We start from the raw sequence: 18,129 nt of genomic DNA on the forward strand, positions 1-18,129 counted from the left end.
GAATCTGTAGATGGTCACTTGGTCTGGTGTAGAAATAGAAGACATGTCTGCAGATGGTCGCTTGGTCTGGTGTAGAAATAGAAATTATGTCTGTAGATGGTCACTTGGTCTGGTGTAGAAATAGAAGACATGTCTGCAGATGGTCGCTTGGTCTGGTGTAGAAATAGAAATTATGTCTGTAGATTGTCACTTGGTCTGGTGTAGAAATAGAAGACATGTCTGCAGATGGTCGCTTGGTCTGGTGTAGAAATAGAAATTATGTCTAGATGGTCGTTTGGTCTGGTGTAGAAATAGAAGACATGTCTGCAGATGGTCGCTTGGTCTGGTGTAGAAATAGAAATTATGTCTGTAGATTGTCACTTAGTCTGGTCTAGAAATAGAAGACATGTCTGCAGATGGTCGCTTGGTCTGGTGTAGAAATAGAAATTATGTCTGTAGATTGTCACTTGGTCTGGTGTAGAAATAGAAATTATGTCTGTAGATGGTTTCTTGGTCTGGTCAAGATCAGGAAATATCTATAACTATCTTTATAGTTTTTGTAGTTACCTTTCATTACACCTTGAGGTTATTGTTATGTTAGCTCTTCCATTCTTTTAATGCATGTATTCAATAATTATCAAAAAGTACATCTGAAATAAAACACGAAAAAAAAGTGTAAAGTGACGATGTAGGCAACAAATCTGTTAAAATTTTCAGTTAACATGAAGATTTGCATGTTACTGACATGCATTTCCCCACTATAGTGTTAATTATATTACTAGATGGTTATGTAATTTCTTTGTGATGTTCCCAATGTCATACACATCACAAAGCACCTTAATCTCTCAAAATAATTAATAGAAATTCCAATGTGCAATTTAACTTGTACCAGTAAGCAAACACAAATACTGATCTGTCTAAAGCTTGTGTGATATCAGCAAAAATAATACTGATCTGTCTAAAGCTTGTGTGATATCAGCAAAAAAAAATACTGATCTGTCTAAAGCTTGTGTGATATCAGCAAAAATAAATACTGAAGAATCACACAAAACAGATGAATATGAAAATAAGTTGGGAGATGTTCCTGCTGTTACTGTTTGTATAGTTTTGTTTTAATATAGTATGGTTTCCATACAGCCATCATTTGACAGACATGTGGTATAACCTTGTTTGTCGTGCTGTTCATGGTGGGTCCCAAAATAAAGATGATTATACATGTATAAGTTTTGTATAGAAGACTGCTGTCTGTGATACTTTCTATCTGAAGTTATTGTATTTAAGATGTATATAAAAGGCTTTGTCATTTTAGAGATCACTGGAAAAAATTCAGAATGGGTCAATAGATTGACAAGTGTACAATTAAAAAGTATCACTGTATATTGGTTAAGACAAATTTAAAGCCTTTTAAAAGAGCTTAAAAATCTCAATAAATTTTTATTGTCATTGTGAATTTATTCCTTGTACAACATAAATGCAGGAATGCTATGCACATATTTATTTATTGCAAGATTTAAATAACTGTGAAACCATTTGAAGGTTTTATATCCATAAGCTTTAAAACGATATTACTAGTATCATTTACATTTTCAAGATAATTATTCACAAATCAAAGTAAATTTTGCTGTCCCTGGCATTGGAAATCAATAAATTAAAGACCCCCATGTAAAGTAATTAGCTTTAAACACCTGGAATAAACACATTTGTACAATGTAACTGGTAGACTGTGCAATACACAAAATCATGCAATAAGGACAGAATTGGTCTAATTTCTGTCTAGACAGCATTCTAAAAACTGTTCTACACAATATACTGGTAAAATAGGACAAAGTGCTCAAGTGTACATTTATTTCTTTGTATTTTTCTTTTCTTTTCTACTTTCTTAATTATCAACCTGCAAACAAAGTTGGGGTTTACAGGAATGGTCCTGTCTGTCCATCTAGCCACAACTCCACCAAAATTGCTTAATGGATTATTATGAAACTTAGTTGGAAAATAAAATTTGATGGAGGTTCACAATGGGAAATAATCCAACCAAGGAGTTTTAAATTGTGTTTTTTTTTAGCACAATACCTTATTAAATGCTTTGTTGATTATTGTGTAATTTACAGGAAAATTAGGCATCATATTTTGAAAGATAGGTATTGTTTGATAACATCTAAGGGAGACGATGAAACCTAAGGGTTTTTTTGAACCCACAATTAAAGTGGGGTATTTTTTGTGAGCTTGGTCACAGTAATGCTGGTTTCATTTACATTCCTCATTTATTTTCTGTAATTCTTAGTTTAGTAACGTCTATTGAGAGTTTGTACAAGCGCCTTTCATTGAGGTTTAAGAAAAAATAATGTAATAGTTGTACTTTTAGTATGGAATTTCCTGTTACACAATTTTTCAACAACAAAAATATGTTGTTATCTACTCATATTTATAGGCTTCACTGTAAACAATCTGATTTTTTTTTTTAATAATGACATGATCTAACAGACTGGACAAAGAATCCTTATTTCTGTGAAATGGTTCCAGGTTGTTTATGATTTATTGCCAGAAGTGTCAGACAGATTACAGAGAATTCTGTTACAAATCTATGTGTAACATACATTACATAATTTACATCTCTTTTGAAAACTTGATCTGTTTTATAGTTTTTTAAACCTAGGGTATTTGATCTGTAAAGGGGCTGACAATATTAATGTCATGTATTCATGTTTTTTTTTTTGTTCAATGGAATTAGTCATTAAGATGGTAGTGTTAATGTGTTGATGTTGGGAAGGGCCAATCCAAGGTTTCAGGTAAGGGGAGGTATAAAAACATGATAAACCATGGTGTAGATCAAGGTGGTTGTTAAATCTGGGGGGGGGGGGTAAATGTGTGGAAAATTGATATTGCATTAAAATGCTCCCCCTTTATTGCTAATGAAACAAAAATTTAGTAAAAAGTGTGTTTTAAAGAAGCATTAATATACAATTGTGGATTAATTTTCTTTGGATTTTGATTCAGTAGGTCATCTTATTTGACAAATTGTACATGTGGAACAATTGTACATGTGGAACAATTGTACATGTAGAACAATTGTATACAATGAGGTTTTACATCTAAATTACTAAACAGTATTAATTTGATCTCAATCATGTAACATTTTCCACATTTCTGATCTTAACAAGTAAAGTCTTGTCTTTGTCACCAGATGTTATTGTTTAATGGGAACTCATTAGACATTTAAAGTTATGATATATTACTAAATGGATGTTCCTCACTGCAACACTCATGTATTATAAGTATGGATTTGTGCTATTTGTTTTTGTGTGCATACTGTGACTTGTTTTCATGGATTTATCCTCCTTTTTACTTGTCAGTGACCGTGTCTTTGTTTTGTCAATGTATTTACTTTCTTTTTTATCTTTGGTGTTTCTATTTCTTCTCAATCCTAGAAGGAAATACTGCATGTTTGTTGAGTGGAGTAATACTAGTATAAATTACAAGAATTCATTGTATGGTAACTCCACCAAGAGAATGTAGTGGATAAGACTTTGTAATGTTCATATATATATATGAACTAACAATATGAAAAGTTTGACACAGTGATAAATTTACATTAATTTAGAGTAAATTAGGTGAAAGTGCCTTGTCTGTCTATTCCTGCTGGTAAATTACTGGTGAAGTATTTTTGTCAATATAATGTGATGTTGTTGACATCAAGTGACATGTCTCAAGAGGTGTTGAACTTTTTGATGAGTCAGGATGATAGCAGTTTGACAAATCAGAGTTATCTTTCTTTGTTTAAATTTGTTCATCTGTTTATGTCTTTTTCTTTTCAGTTGCAAACCTTCAAAATGATGACAGGGTACTTATATCTGGTGTAACTGATAACCGGTTAAACTCACTCCTCTCAAACTCAATTGCAAAGAATAGTTTAGAAGATGATCAGGTCACGCAGCTGAAATTGGTAGTTGATAGCTTAACAACTGAGGTATTGTTCTTATCCCAAGTATTCAGAAAATTAATGATGGCAGTTAATTATATGTTTATCAATATGTGTATTGAGTTTTCAGAGTTAATCTTATCTTTTAATAAAAAGAAAGGACAAAAGTGAATCATAAGACCTTTGTAGTCAAGCCCTTTTCAAAGACTAGTTAATGTCCAACAATACTCATATTACTAATTTATGAAGCCCTTTTGTATACTCTGTATGTATGTAATAATTAATTAGCATTATTTATTGTCAAGTGACCCACAAGCGTCTTAGGATAAATTAAGTTAATAATATTTTCCCCATTTTTGTAAACCATTTTTTTATCAGTAATCTGTATTTTTTTCCATATCTGTTATCCCACCCAGACATTATGGTGGGGGAGGTCACTCCTACAAAACCAATAAAATATATTAAGAATCTCCTACATGTAGATCTAAGATATGAGGAAAGTATTTAGTTAAAGTGATTATTTTCTATAAAAATAAAAATACTAAAAAAATAACTTTTACGTAAACAAAATTTGCTTTTATGTCAAGACAGTGTCAATGGAGCAGATATTTCCTCTCATACATGACAAGCTATTTGAAAATATTCACCAAAACAATTTAGAGTGGTTGTGATGTCATCAGATTTTTAAAAGAGTTTTGAATTTTGAGTATTGAATGATGTCATGCACCAAGTGTGCTAGTCTCTTGCTTAACAATATATTCAGCATGATATTGTCAGTATCAAAATGGGAAGTAACTATTGTTTTATGTGTGTCTTTCTTTACAGAACACAGGTTTAAAAACTAAAATCAGGCAGTATGAAGAAACTTGTGTGTGTTACCCAGAATGTACTATTGGAAACAAAATATATGATGAAGGTCAGACTTGGAGTGAAGGTCGTTGTGTAGTGTGTACATGTCAGGTATGTAGTGATGTAATACCTATTGGTCATTGTACTCTCATAGTTAATATCATCATACCTGTATATTATCATAGAAACAAACATTTTATAGAAACTAGTTATTGATTTAAGAATTGGCTATGATAATAATTTTGTCTATTGAAAAATAGCATAAATTTTCAATGTGCATATTCGTGCAATAAACAATATGCACATGGAAAATTTATGTTATTTTTCAATAGACAAAATGTTTATCATGGCCAATTCTTTTAAATTAATTTTAAAACAGATTTTTATCTTTAAACATGAGAAAAGTAGCTCTTAATTTAACTGAATAGGGGTGTGTCAATATATTTTTATCCACTGAGGTATAACAAAATTATATTTATCCAATCAGATTACAGTATTTATCTCAAATTAATTTATTACTAAGTGTAATTTAAGCAAACATCCAATAAAAGCTTTTTCTGAAATTGAAAATTTTGAATTTGATTCAATGGACAAAGAAGAAAAAGACAATTTTGACTAAAGCACTAAAGAAAAGCCATCCAAGTGCATTTTATTATTATGATTATGTTCAGTGTATTAGTATGCATCATTTTTTTAATTAGTTGTGTAAAAGAGTCTGTTATTATTTTTTCAGCGAGGAAGAGCAGAATGTAGAACTAGATCTGATTCACCTAGCTGTAAATGTAAGTTACGTCTGATTCACTTAGCTGTGAATGTAAGTTATATTTGATTCACCTAGCTGTGAATGTAAGTTATATCTGATTCACTTAGCTATGAATGTAAGTTATTTCTGATTAACCTAGCTGTAAATGTAATTTATTTGTGAACTATTCTTAAACTTAAAGTTGTATTTATTTTCATGATACTAGAAAAAACATAAATTGTAAACATTGCATTTGACAACAAACTTCTCCTTTAAACCTAAAAGTTATTTATCCTCACAGCAATAATAACATATTAGACTTCTACATATCTGTTCTAAAAAAAGGAGCATAGCTTTAAAGATTGCTGTCAAGAACTTTAGTTTTAAGAGTACACTATGATATGATATTAGCAGAAATGTTTATAATACTCATGAATGTTGAAATCTCAATATTTTTAAATACTGTAATATTTTATTCTTTAGCCCCTTGCAGTTCTAACCCCTGTAAAAACCGAGGATACTGCCAAGAGAATGGTTACAATAATTATAAATGTATTTGTATCACACCTTGGGATGGACCTAACTGTGAGAAGAGGATTAACCCATGTGTTTTACCACCAGACCCTGGAACCTGTAATAAAACTGTCATTAGATATTACTATGATAGATTTGAGGAGAAATGTCTTCCTTTTAATTTTACTGGTAGGTAAATGTTGCAGGTACTTACTGAAGTAAAATTATTGTTCAATTTGAGGAAGAGGTACCAAACAGATATTTTCAGATGTGTTACAGCATCTAAAAAAATACTTCTCATAAAGGAATGATTGAAAATCTTATTTTGTGTTACTTTCCTGTATTTGTATTACCCTAATTCATAGTATTGTGGTTGTACTGCAACTTCATTACCAATCACAGTACTGTGGTGCTACCCCCCTACAATTTATAGTAGAATTATTTAGACATACTTTTGTATACTCTGACCATTCTCTTTGTAATACCCTCCCAAATGAAATAAGAAGTGCTAAAGTAAAAAGTCTTTTTAGGCATAGATTAAAAATCTTCCTGATGGAACATGTACAACAGGCTGAATAATTCAGCTGTACATGTTCTATAATGTTAAGTGAAAACTTAGTTTGCATGTACTTATGTACCTATATTATATAATCATTTTACTGCATTGTAATTTACCTCTGTGTTTTTGTTCATTTTGTGTGAGGGTCTCAGGGAAAATTAATTGTAGACTAAATGTGTAATTATTATTATGGTTATACTGCCTATTCTCAGTATTGTGATTATATTGCATTGCCCTTGCCAAAGTCATAGTATTGTGGTTGTACTGCATTCACTTTGTCAAAGTCATAGTATTGTGGTTGTACTGCATTCACTTTGCCAAAGTCATAGTATTGTGGTTGTACTGCATTCACTTTGCCAAAGTCATAGTATTGTGGTTGTACTGCATTCACCATGCCAAATTCATAGTATTGTGGTCATACTGCATTCACCTTGCCAAATTCATAGTATTGTGGTTGTACTGCATTCCGCTTACCAAATTCATAGTTTTGTGGTTGTACTGCATTCACCTTGCCAAATTCATAGTATTGTGGTTGTACTGCATTCCATTCTTACCTTTATAAGTTATAGGTGGTATCAGTGAATATGTGAACATTAATGTTGATATATTGAAAAAAGTGGTAATCTATTAAAATATTTTTTTTTTGCAGGATGTGGAGGAAATGCCAACAATTTTGAGAGCCATTCAGCCTGTTTGGACATAGCATTGAAAGGAGCCTGTTGTTTTAGAAGGTTCAGAATATCTACCACTGGTCCTCAGCAGGAAGAGAGAAGATGTCAGGTAGGTTAGGTTACAGATACTACCACTGGTCCTTAGCAGGAAGAGAGAAGATGTCAGGTCGGTTAGGTTACAGATCCTGCCACTGATCCTCAGCAGGAAGAGAGAAGATGTCAGGTAGGTTAGGTTACAGACACTACCACTGGTCCTCAGCAGGAAGAGAGAAGATGTCAGGTAGGTAAGGTTACATATCCTTCCACTGGTCTCCGCAGGAAGAGAGAAGATGTCAGGTAGGTTAGGTTACAGACACTTCCACTGGCCCTCAGCAGGAAGAAAGAAGATGCCAGGTAGGTTAGGTTACAGATCCTACCACTGGTCATCAGCAGGAAGAGAGAAGATGTCAGGTAGGTCAGGTTACAATTCCTACCACTGGTCCTCAGCAGGAAGAGAGAAGATGTCGGGTAGGTTAGGTTACAGATCCTACCACTGGTCTCCGCAGGAAGAGAGATGTTGGGTAGGTTAGGTTACAGATCCTACCACTGGTTATCAGAAGGAAGAGAGAAGATGTTGGGTATGTTAGGTTACAGATCCTACCACTGGTCCTCAGCAGGAAGAGAGAAGATGTCGGGTAGGTTAGGTTACAGATCCTACCACTGGTCTCCGCAGGAAGAGAGAAGATGTTGGGTAGGTTAGGTTACAGATCCTACCACTGGTTATCAGAAGGAAGAGAGAAGATGTCAGGTAGGTTAGGTTACAGATCCTACCACTGGTCTCCACAGGAAGAGAGATGTCAGGTAGGTTAGGTTACAGACACTACCACTTGTCCTCAGCAGAAAGAGAGAAGATGTCAGGTAGGTAAGGTTACATATCCTTCCACTGGTCTCCGCAGGAAGAGAGAAGATGTTGGGTAAGTTAGGTTACAGACACTTCCACTGGCCCTCAGCGGGAAGAGAGAAGATGTCAGGTAGGTCAGGTTACAATTCCTACCACTGGTCCTCAGCAGGAAGAGAGAAGATGTCGGGTAGGTTAGGTTACAGATCCTACCACTGGTCTCCGCAGGAAGAGAGATGTTGGGTAGGTTAGGTTACAGATCCTACCACTGGTTATCAGAAGGAAGAGAGAAGATGTTGGGTATGTTAGGTTACAGATCCTACCACTGGTCCTCAGCAGGAAGAGAGAAGATGTCGGGTAGGTTAGGTTACAGATCCTACCACTGGTCTCCGCAGGAAGAGAGAAGATGTTGGGTAGGTTAGGTTACAGATCCTACCACTGGTTATCAGAAGGAAGAGAGAAGATGTCAGGTAGGTTAGGTTACAGATCCTACCACTGGTCTCCACAGGAAGAGAGATGTCAGGTAGGTTAGGTTACAGACACTACCACTTGTCCTCAGCAGAAAGAGAGAAGATGTCAGGTAGGTAAGGTTACATATCCTTCCACTGGTCTCCGCAGGAAGAGAGATGTTGGGTAAGTTAGGTTACAGACACTTCCACTGGCCCTCAGCGGGAAGAGAGAAGATGTCAAGTAGGTTAGGTTACAGATCCTACCACTGGTCCTCAGCATAAAGAGAGAAGATGACGGGTAGGTTAGGTTATAGATCCTACCACTGGTCCTCAGCAGAAAGAGAGAAGATGACGGGTAGGTTAGGTTATAGATGGTACCATTGGCCCTCAGCAGAAACAGAGAATATGTTGGGTGGGTTAGGTTACAGATCATTTCACGAGCCCTCAGCAGGAAGAGAGATTATGTCAGGTAGCTTTAGTTATATGATTTTTCAAGGTGAATTATTGAGAATGCTTATAAAAATTAAACACTGTTCTGGGAATAGTACAGGTATAACTCTTCCTTGGAGATTGTTGTTCTCATATTGACTGAATTTGATACTTTTGTGCAGAAAAAGTATCAATATCACGCTTACAGTGGCCTCCATAGAGGAGGTTAAAAATATCACCATTGCAACTATATTTTCGCTTACTGTAAAGGATTATGGTAATTGTGATTGAGAACCCAACCAGACCTGGAAAACATTTGCTAACTTTGATTATAAAATACCAATCGTATCATAGCTTTTTCCAAGATAGAGATGACCAAAACAGTCAACAGTATGATGGTGCCCCAATGTTTATGTATGATGTTATCTTACTAACCATAATTCATGGAAATTCAGACAATAGGACAACAGTTTTAACTGTACAGTAGTTAGAATAATTAATGAAGGTTTGACAAAGGGAACATTGGTATGAATTACTCCAGGAGCATTTCAGGTATCACTTGTCTCACATTACTTCTCATAGTTCATTTGTCAAGACAATGGCTACACCATTTATGTATGTTTCATAAGTACTGTGTGACACAGTTGGAAAATGTAAAATTAGGGAAACTTGAATGTGAACAGAACAAAACACATGGAAAGTTGTATGCTATTTACATGTAATATGAATAATTTTAATTTGATGCTTACCCTACCGGTGCACCTGGTCCATGCTCCCAGTTTTTAGTGGAGTCCAAGTTGCTCATTTGCTTTTGTTACTTTGTATGTATGATTTTAGTTACTCTGTGTTCTTTGTTGTGTGTGTCTGTTTTCCATGTCTGATCTTTGTCCCTGGATTACATTCTTTTGATTACCGCTATAACATTGGTGCCCTTGATTACTCTTTTAACAGGTATACAGCTTGGGAGAATGTAAGGGCATACACAGGAAAACTCAGGTTGGCTATACAAGTGAGGTTATTGGATTCTTCCCTGGACAGATCTGTGCTGAAGCTGGATGTACAGAGCCACATAATGGCTGTAACTATGGCGACAGAGTATATCAGCCAGGGGAAGTAAGGCAAGCATGTCAACAGAGATGTACATGTGAAGCAGACATACAGTGGAGTTGTAGGTAAGATACATGATTTATTGTTGTATTCGCACGGGTGTGACAAAATGCATGCAGTATTCACACTTAAAAGAATTAGTGATTTGTATGGAAAATGTTCCAGCTGAAACATATTATAGAAAATTCATTAGGTATGCATTTTCTTAAATCGTTTAGAAACTAATTAAATTGTCATGTGAACATGACATCTTGTACCATTTGCTTTAAAATAGATATAAAAATATGTTGTTTTCATTAAACCTGTTTTTGGAAGGTTTTGAAAATGTTCCATAACTTCTATGTGAACCCAAGCATTTTTTAAATATTTCAAAATTTACAGTGATTAGGTTAATTAAGGTATAATTTTTTGGCTTTGCCTTGCACAGTGTACAGGTTTTTTGATTTTTCAGACTTATGCAATTGCAATATTTGCAATTTTAAACAAAATTGACAACTGTTATCATAAGAGATCTATTTGTTACCTGTAATTTTAATTATTTTCAATATAACTATTATTTTACACTGTAGCTGTGAAAGGCCAACAATCAGAAGGGAGATAAGAGACATGACACATGATGAACTGATTTCTCTACAAATAGCCATCCAGAAAGTTAAATCTACAGGGCCAGGCAATGTCTGGGATAAAATGAGAGACATGTACATACACCATGGAATGTTCTCACACGGTAGTGCTTTCTTCCTGCCGTGGCATAGATACTACCTGAGGCAGCTGGAACAGAGATTACAGGAAGTGGACTGTACAGTTTTTCTCCCTTACTTTGATTTCACTACGGATGTTGGAAGTTTTACTGATGCAATTATCTGGCAGCCAAACATGTTTGGTGGTGATGGACAGGGAAGAGAAGGTTGTGTTTATGACCATCCATTTGGTCAAAGCTGGCAGCCATGTATACGTAGAAGATTAAATCCAAACATCCAGCTGCCTACCATGATAGAACTTGCCCTTGCTCTAAGCAGTGATGACTATACTGAGATGAGCTTATCATTAGAATCGTATGTTAGTTATCTCCATCAATATATTGGAGGAGACATGGCAACTAGTACTGCTGCTTATGACCCAGTTTTCATAGCCATACATGCCTTCATTGATAAACTGTACTGGGACTGGCAGCAACGTGGAAACAATAAATTTAAATTTCCTCCAACTTTTGGAAATATACCCATGATTCCATTCAACATTCCACCTAGCAGTGTCCTTGATTCCGAGAATGAAGTTTGTGCGACCTATGCCTTGACCTCTAGGGGTCATCCCTGTAACAGGACAGTACATTCTGTAGGTGGTGATGGTGATAGAGGTGATATTCCAGCAGAAGTAGGGAGCAGATATAAAACGTTGTATGGTGCTGATGGATTGGATAGACATGGGTTCACACAGAATGGTTATCACAGATCAGGTAAGAAATGGTTTAGTCGTTATAAACTGGGAAATAATGAAATCTTGGGAGAGGTTCGGTTTTACTGGTAATGTGATAAAATCAGTACATGTTTCAAAAAAAAAAAATTATAGCTCAAAAATTGAAAAGCAGTTTTAATCAATATATCAACAATTAGTTATTTACACTGCTTTATGTTTGGTATATTAACACTTGTAAATGAAGATACTTTTCTAAGTAAATTTCTATTTAACAGCATAATTTTAAAGTGAAGCAAATAATTATGGTATTTTAATCTTCTGTTTTACACAGGTTATAATAGAGATGGTTACAACCTTCAAGGGTTTAATAAAGAAGGATTTGATCGCTATGGTTATGATGTCAAGGGCTATTCTACATATGGATACAACAGAAATGGATATGATGTCAGTGGTAATCCTGACACATCTGGTCGCTATAGTGATGCTGGGTATAATCAATTCTGTCTAAACAGACTAGGTAATTAGATACACCCTAAAATTCCTTTAAATTCAGACACCATTGTTAATGACAAAATAATAATTTTAATTAAAGTATCTGATATATCAATAAGGAAGACATTTATAGGAGCATACTGAGTTCAAAACCTGCAGTAAAGTGTGCTGTTAATAGTTGAAAACCTGTTAGGCAATTCAGATTTATTTTCCTGGTTAAAAGCTTTTTCATGACAACCAGTTTCCCCTAACAAAACCCAATATAATTGATAAGGGTGCATTTCCACAATTTTCTGAGTCTTAGACCCTTTAATTTGTATCTCTTAGTATGACAGTGCAATGTAGCCTAATGAACAAGAAGTCATTTTCAGTGAGAATCACATTTCTAACTATTTCAGGGTTTACAAGGGAAGGATATGACCAGTATGGATTTACAGCCAGAGGTTATGATGTGTACAACTGTAACTATTTGTTTAATGGTCCATTTGCTCCAATACAATCGTATAGAATCTGGGAGATATTGTCTTCACAGGATAAAAGATTCCTATCCTCTCTTCCCAGACTGTGTCCTCAACTTAACACAGTTACACCTGCCTGGGCAAGTCATTTCTGGATGGGACAGATTAAAGATGTCACAAGTAAGTCCTTTTTGCTCTACCATACTGTGTCCTCAACTTAACACAGTCACGCCTACTTTGGCAAGTCACTTTTGGATGGGGGAAAGAGTAATCAAGGGAACCAAGGTTATAGCAGTAATCAAAAGAATGTAATCCAGGGACAAAGACAAGACATGGAAAATATCATTTGTATGAAATCAATCCTGTTTTTCTAGTGATACAGAATTATAGACAAATTTATTTATTTCATCAAAGACATAATTATTAACATAGTGTTATTTTTATACAATGAAAGGCCTTAGATGATATTCTGAAAATTGATAAAGTAATATTGAAAGGTGATTCTTTACAGAGATATATCTTTGTGTATGGTCATTAAAGACCTGTTATTTTTCAGATATGGTACCAGTAAAGACTCCGGATTCACCTTTGATCCTGCCATCCTCTAGGTTCTGTTTTGATACCTCATCATTCTTGTCTATTTGTACCTGTGATAGGTTGGCCAGGTGTACTGTTAACCCATGTCAATCAGCTGTGTGTCAGGCCTACCCAGAGGCTGTATGTAGGATAGACCTTTGTAGAGAATGTAGGGCTGTGTGGTATCGAGATGGAAAAAAGGTCAACTGTAGGGATGATAGGGGTAGGTACTGCTTGGTGTCAGGTCTGCCTAGAGATTGTTTGTAGGATAGACCTGTGTAGGGAGTGTAGGACTGTGTGGTATCTAGATGGAAGAAAGGTCAACTGTAGGGATGATAGGGGTAGATACTGCTTGGTGTCAAGTCCGTCTAGAGATTGTATGTAGGATAGACCTGTGTAGGGTGCGTAGGGCTGTGTGGTATCTAGGTGGGAGGAAGGTCAACTGTAGGGGTGATAGAGGTAGGTTTTTTTTGGTGTCAGGCCTACCTAGAGATTGTATGTAGGGTAAAGTCTGTAGGGAGGGTAGGGCCTTGTGGTTTCATACTTGGAGGAAGGCCAACTGTAGGGAAGATATATATAGGCCTTCTTAATGTGAGGTCTGCCCAGGGCTGTGTGTAGGGTAGACCTTTGTAGGGAATGTAAAGTCGTTTGGTATCTAGATGAGAGGAGGGTCACCTATGGATTTTTATAGGAAAAATTTGGTTCCACCACTTAAATTTGTCAAATTGATTCAAACTAAATGTGAACAGGTCGAGACTAAATATCCTATAAACTTAAGATCAGAAGCTATGTCGAAGGTAAAGTTCCTAGTTACTAAAATTTTAAAGTTTTGTGTAGGGCCACATTGCTCACAGCTTTTGTTTGAACTGGCAATATAATATCTTGCTGTAAAATGATATTAATGTATATCAAGTTATTTTTTTCCCATACAGATTTTTGTCAACCCAGTCCTTGTTTAAATGGTGGCATCTGTACAGCCTCTATATGGACCAACGAGCCTCACCTGGTTACATGTAGATGTCCACCTGGGTATGATGGACCTAGATGTCAACACAAAGCTGTGGAAGTCTGTACCCTATCAGTCAGTCATGGTAAATACATTGTAACATAGTCTCTCTATTTTCTTCAATGATTGAGGAACTTTGCTCTCCTAGTGTCAAAATTAAATTGTGCTTCAGGTAAGGTTAATATTCAGTTATGCCACAAGTACAATTGGTATATTATTGTGCTACTGGTATGATTGGTATATTAGTGTGCTCTAGGTACAGTTGGTATTTTATTGTGCTACAGGTATAGTTTATATTTCATTGTGTTACAGGCATGATCAGTTTATTTTTGTGCTTCAGGTTTGTTTGATATTTAATTGTGCTCAGTTGCAGTTGGTACTTCATTGTTTTTAGGTACCTGCACCCAGAGGTTATCAAGATGGTATTACAACTACAGAACTCAGCGATGTGAAGAATTCATCTTTACAGGATGTAATGGTAACTCTAACAACTTTCCTGATTATGACTCTTGTCAGTCACGTTGTATGGAAGGAGCCTGTTGTTATAGATATCCTATATTCAGAAACAGGATTGCTGGCTATGATGAAAAGGGCTATGACAGGTACTATAATTGATTTAATAAGTATTACCTTAACTTCTATCATCTTGTTTCTGGGTATCTGGGTAATATCTCCACTGATCATTGGCAATATCTCTACTATTTCTGGGTTATATTCCCACTGTTTCTGGGTTATACCTCCAGTGTTTCTGGGTTATATCTCCAGTGTTTCTGGATAATATATCCACTGTTTTTGGCTAGTATCTCCACTGTTTCTGGGAAAAATATCCACTGTTTCTGGGTGATATAACCACTGTTTCTGGATAATGTATCCACTGTTTCTGGGTTATATCTCCACTGTTTCTGGTTAATATCTCCACTGCTTCTTGGTAGTATATCCACTGTTTAAGGTTTAAATCTCTTCTGTTTCTGGGTAGTATATCTACTGTTTCTGGGTTATATCTCCACTGTTTAAGGTAGTATCCCCACTCTTTCTGGGTTATATCTCCACTCTTTCTGATTTATATCTCCACTGTTTTAGGTAGTTTCTTCACTCTTTCTGGGTTATATCTCCACTGTTTTAGGTAGTGTCACCACTCTTTCTGAGTTACATCTCCATGGCTTCTAGGTTATATCTCCACTATTTCTGGTTTATTTCTCCAGTGTTTCTGTGTAATATATCCACTGTTTCTTTGTAATATCTCCAATATTTGTGGGTAATATCTCCCCTATTTCTGGGTAATGTCTCCTCTGTTTTTTTGGTAATATCTCCTGTTTTTTTTGTGTTTATTTTTGGTAAAATCTCCAACATTTCTGGTTTATATCTCCACTCTTTCTTGTTAATATCTCCACTGTTTGCTTATTTGTAGTCTCAGTATTGGATTTATTTAGAGTTTCACATCTCTTCTTTACATTTAGGAAGATATATATTTATTATTACCAAGACAAGCGTCAGGTAGGGGGTCCAAATCATGAATGGCTTTAAATCATTTTGTCAGAAATGACATTTAATTAGGAAGTGATTGTTAGATCTTTAAAGGTAGGCACTGAGAGCTGTTCTATGAATTCTAGATCTTTAAAGGTAGGCACCGAGAGTTGTTCTATGAAGTCTTGCATTTTCAAGTTGGTTGACATCACCAGTAACAGCACAACAAAACTATTATTTGAGTACAAATAGTTGTTCCTCAAAGCCTTAAATCAAATTATATGTGTATTTAATGTAAGCTTTGTATTAATGATATGAACATTTGTTTATGATATAAATGTAAAGGTAAGTTAAAGCCATTATATGTTTATATTTTCACTGTAGATATGGATTTACATTGGGTGGTGTCAACAAAAGGAAAGAGAATAGAACTTACAATAACAGTCTGTGGACAGGGAACCAGATTTATAACCGAAATGGTTTTGACAGACAAGGTACTCTGTATAATTGTATTCTACCTATATAATATTACTTGCTAATTTTTTTTCTCTTCAACTAATTTTTATATTTATTGATTTAATTTAAATTTCCATTCAAGGGATAATTAATAATCATTGGTAATGTTAAATTGAATCCACAGTTTGATTCTTATATAATTCTATATTCATAATGAGTATTTTTATAAACCTTGAAACTCATGAGTGGAAATATTGAAATTTTTGTCAGGAATTTAGACCTCAGAACTAGAGGCTTTTAAATCATAATATTTTTTATATGACCCCCAAACAAATTGCTGTATATTGGTATGGCGCTGGCTCTGTGGTCCGTGTTGTTGTCAATTATAGACACTTGGTTTTCTTGCGATTACTTGACTATTAGTTGGTTGATCTTTGAAAAAAATTTAACAGGGTTTCAAACCACAAAAGGAAGATTGGTATAGATTTTGGGTGCTATAGCCCCAACCACTTAGAAATAAGGGGCATGAGCGGCCTTAAACAAGCATTTCATAGAGCTGAACTATTAAACTCCAGTAAAAGTATAGGAATGTCTAGGCTAAAAACCACTAATTCCACTTCCCATAGGCTTCTATGCTAATTTCACAATATTCAATGGCTTCTCTGGACTTTACCTTAACTTTAACCTGCAGATGACTATATATCAGCATGACTCTACATATGTCAGCTCACAATCCTCAGAATGGCATGTGGGGTTAGCAGACTTGCAGTGCAGTACTGGTCACCGGAAGTGAAGGGTCTATAAATAGCATGGGAAATCCCAGTGTTTTCACAAGATAGGGGTACATTTAAAAATCATTATGGAGATTAGGCTTCACATCACAAGAAGCAAAATGCACCTATAAAATGTACAGAAATGTTTTTCCTTTCAGAAACTGTTTAAATTTTTTAAATAAGATGAGAACTTTTTTCACAGCACTATGAGGAACAGGGGTAATTTCTGCGTAGGACTATTTTTGCGTACGTTCCAAATGCTCATTGGTTGAATTGGTGGTCTGTAACCTAAATCTATGGTATTGTTTCACAATTATCTATACCACAATGATCAGAGTTGAATTGATTTTTGGATAAAAACTAGAATGTTTTAGAAACTAAGGGCCAAAAAGGGGGTAAGAAAAATACATTTTCCAGATGTTTAGACAATATCCTGTTTATTTTTGGTCCGAATTTTTTTTATTGAATTCATTATGAAAGTCCTTGCCTGGACCTCTGAAATCAGATTTCAGATATCTCCTACAGTTTTCGAGTTATATAGGATCAAAGGAGCCACATCCTGACATATTAAATTTTTAATTTTTGGTCTGATTTCTAAATTATTGCATTCCGTATGAAATTCCCTGCCTGCATTTGTCAATCAGACTAGGTATCTCTTACTGTTTTCAAGTTCAGGGGTCACACCCCAGTAAATTGACTTTTAAATTTTTTGTCTGATTTTGAAAAGTTTTAATTTAATTTTAAATTTTGTGCTATGTTGTGTCCAAACCAGTTGTTATGTCCATGATGAATTGTAAGTCCCTATGTTTAAGTGTGTCAAAAACTAATATTGTGTCCACATTTGCCCAAACTTTCAGGCAAAGCGAAAACTGCTGTTGTATCATGCTGCACTCCTTGAAACTATTAATGTTTTTCAGTTGCACCATATGTTTTTACTGTAATATTCTGAATGAAAATGAAAAATGTTTCAATGCAGTTTGATCTCCTGAGAGAGTTTAACTTCCTTTCGAGGGATGTGACGATCCCAGTGGGAGGTTCAATTATATGTTGAAAATCTATTGATGTCTACTTAAATTTCAGGTACCTACATTTAGGTTCAGTTTAAACAATTTTTTTCTGATATCTGATTTTCAGGTTTTGATAGAGATGGCTATAATAGACATGGACAGGACAGACAGGGATATGACAGAGCTGGGTTTGATACTAGTGGATATGATGTGTTAGGCTATAATAGACATGGAGAATATGATGGCAATGTAGAATATGGCAATGATGGTTATAATGTAGAAGGCTTCAACAGGTAATATTTACTAATAAAATAATAAGCTCCATTTATCTAACCAACATAACAATGGCCAATCAATTGTTTAAACTTATACATAATAAGTATGAGAATT

General features: G+C 35.0%; 1 protein-coding gene across 3 annotated transcripts in view; it reads left to right on the forward strand.

Moving 5' to 3' along the window:
• The window catches only part of LOC148615459 (uncharacterized), a 95,703-nt gene that overhangs the window by 26,829 nt on the left and 50,745 nt on the right, over positions 1–18,129 (forward strand). For all 3 annotated transcript variants that reach the window (XM_088590354.1, XM_088590355.1, XM_088590356.1), the window contains exons 4-17: positions 3,792–3,943; positions 4,721–4,855; positions 5,478–5,526; positions 5,970–6,188; positions 7,208–7,338; positions 9,936–10,156; positions 10,661–11,547; positions 11,839–12,024; positions 12,398–12,637; positions 13,014–13,256; positions 13,966–14,124; positions 14,434–14,641; positions 15,888–15,997; positions 17,867–18,032. In XM_088590354.1, the coding sequence (XP_088446480.1) occupies positions 3,792–3,943; positions 4,721–4,855; positions 5,478–5,526; positions 5,970–6,188; positions 7,208–7,338; positions 9,936–10,156; positions 10,661–11,547; positions 11,839–12,024; positions 12,398–12,637; positions 13,014–13,256; positions 13,966–14,124; positions 14,434–14,641; positions 15,888–15,997; positions 17,867–18,032 (3,106 nt within the window). The remainder of the gene's footprint in view (positions 1–3,791; positions 3,944–4,720; positions 4,856–5,477; positions 5,527–5,969; positions 6,189–7,207; positions 7,339–9,935; positions 10,157–10,660; positions 11,548–11,838; positions 12,025–12,397; positions 12,638–13,013; positions 13,257–13,965; positions 14,125–14,433; positions 14,642–15,887; positions 15,998–17,866; positions 18,033–18,129) is intronic.

Source organism: Perna viridis, chromosome 6 (assembly GCF_037379345.1).
Source record: "Perna viridis isolate PV_CMFRI_1.1 ecotype Kerala chromosome 6, ASM3737934v1, whole genome shotgun sequence".
Taxonomy (NCBI): domain Eukaryota; kingdom Metazoa; phylum Mollusca; class Bivalvia; order Mytilida; family Mytilidae; genus Perna; species Perna viridis.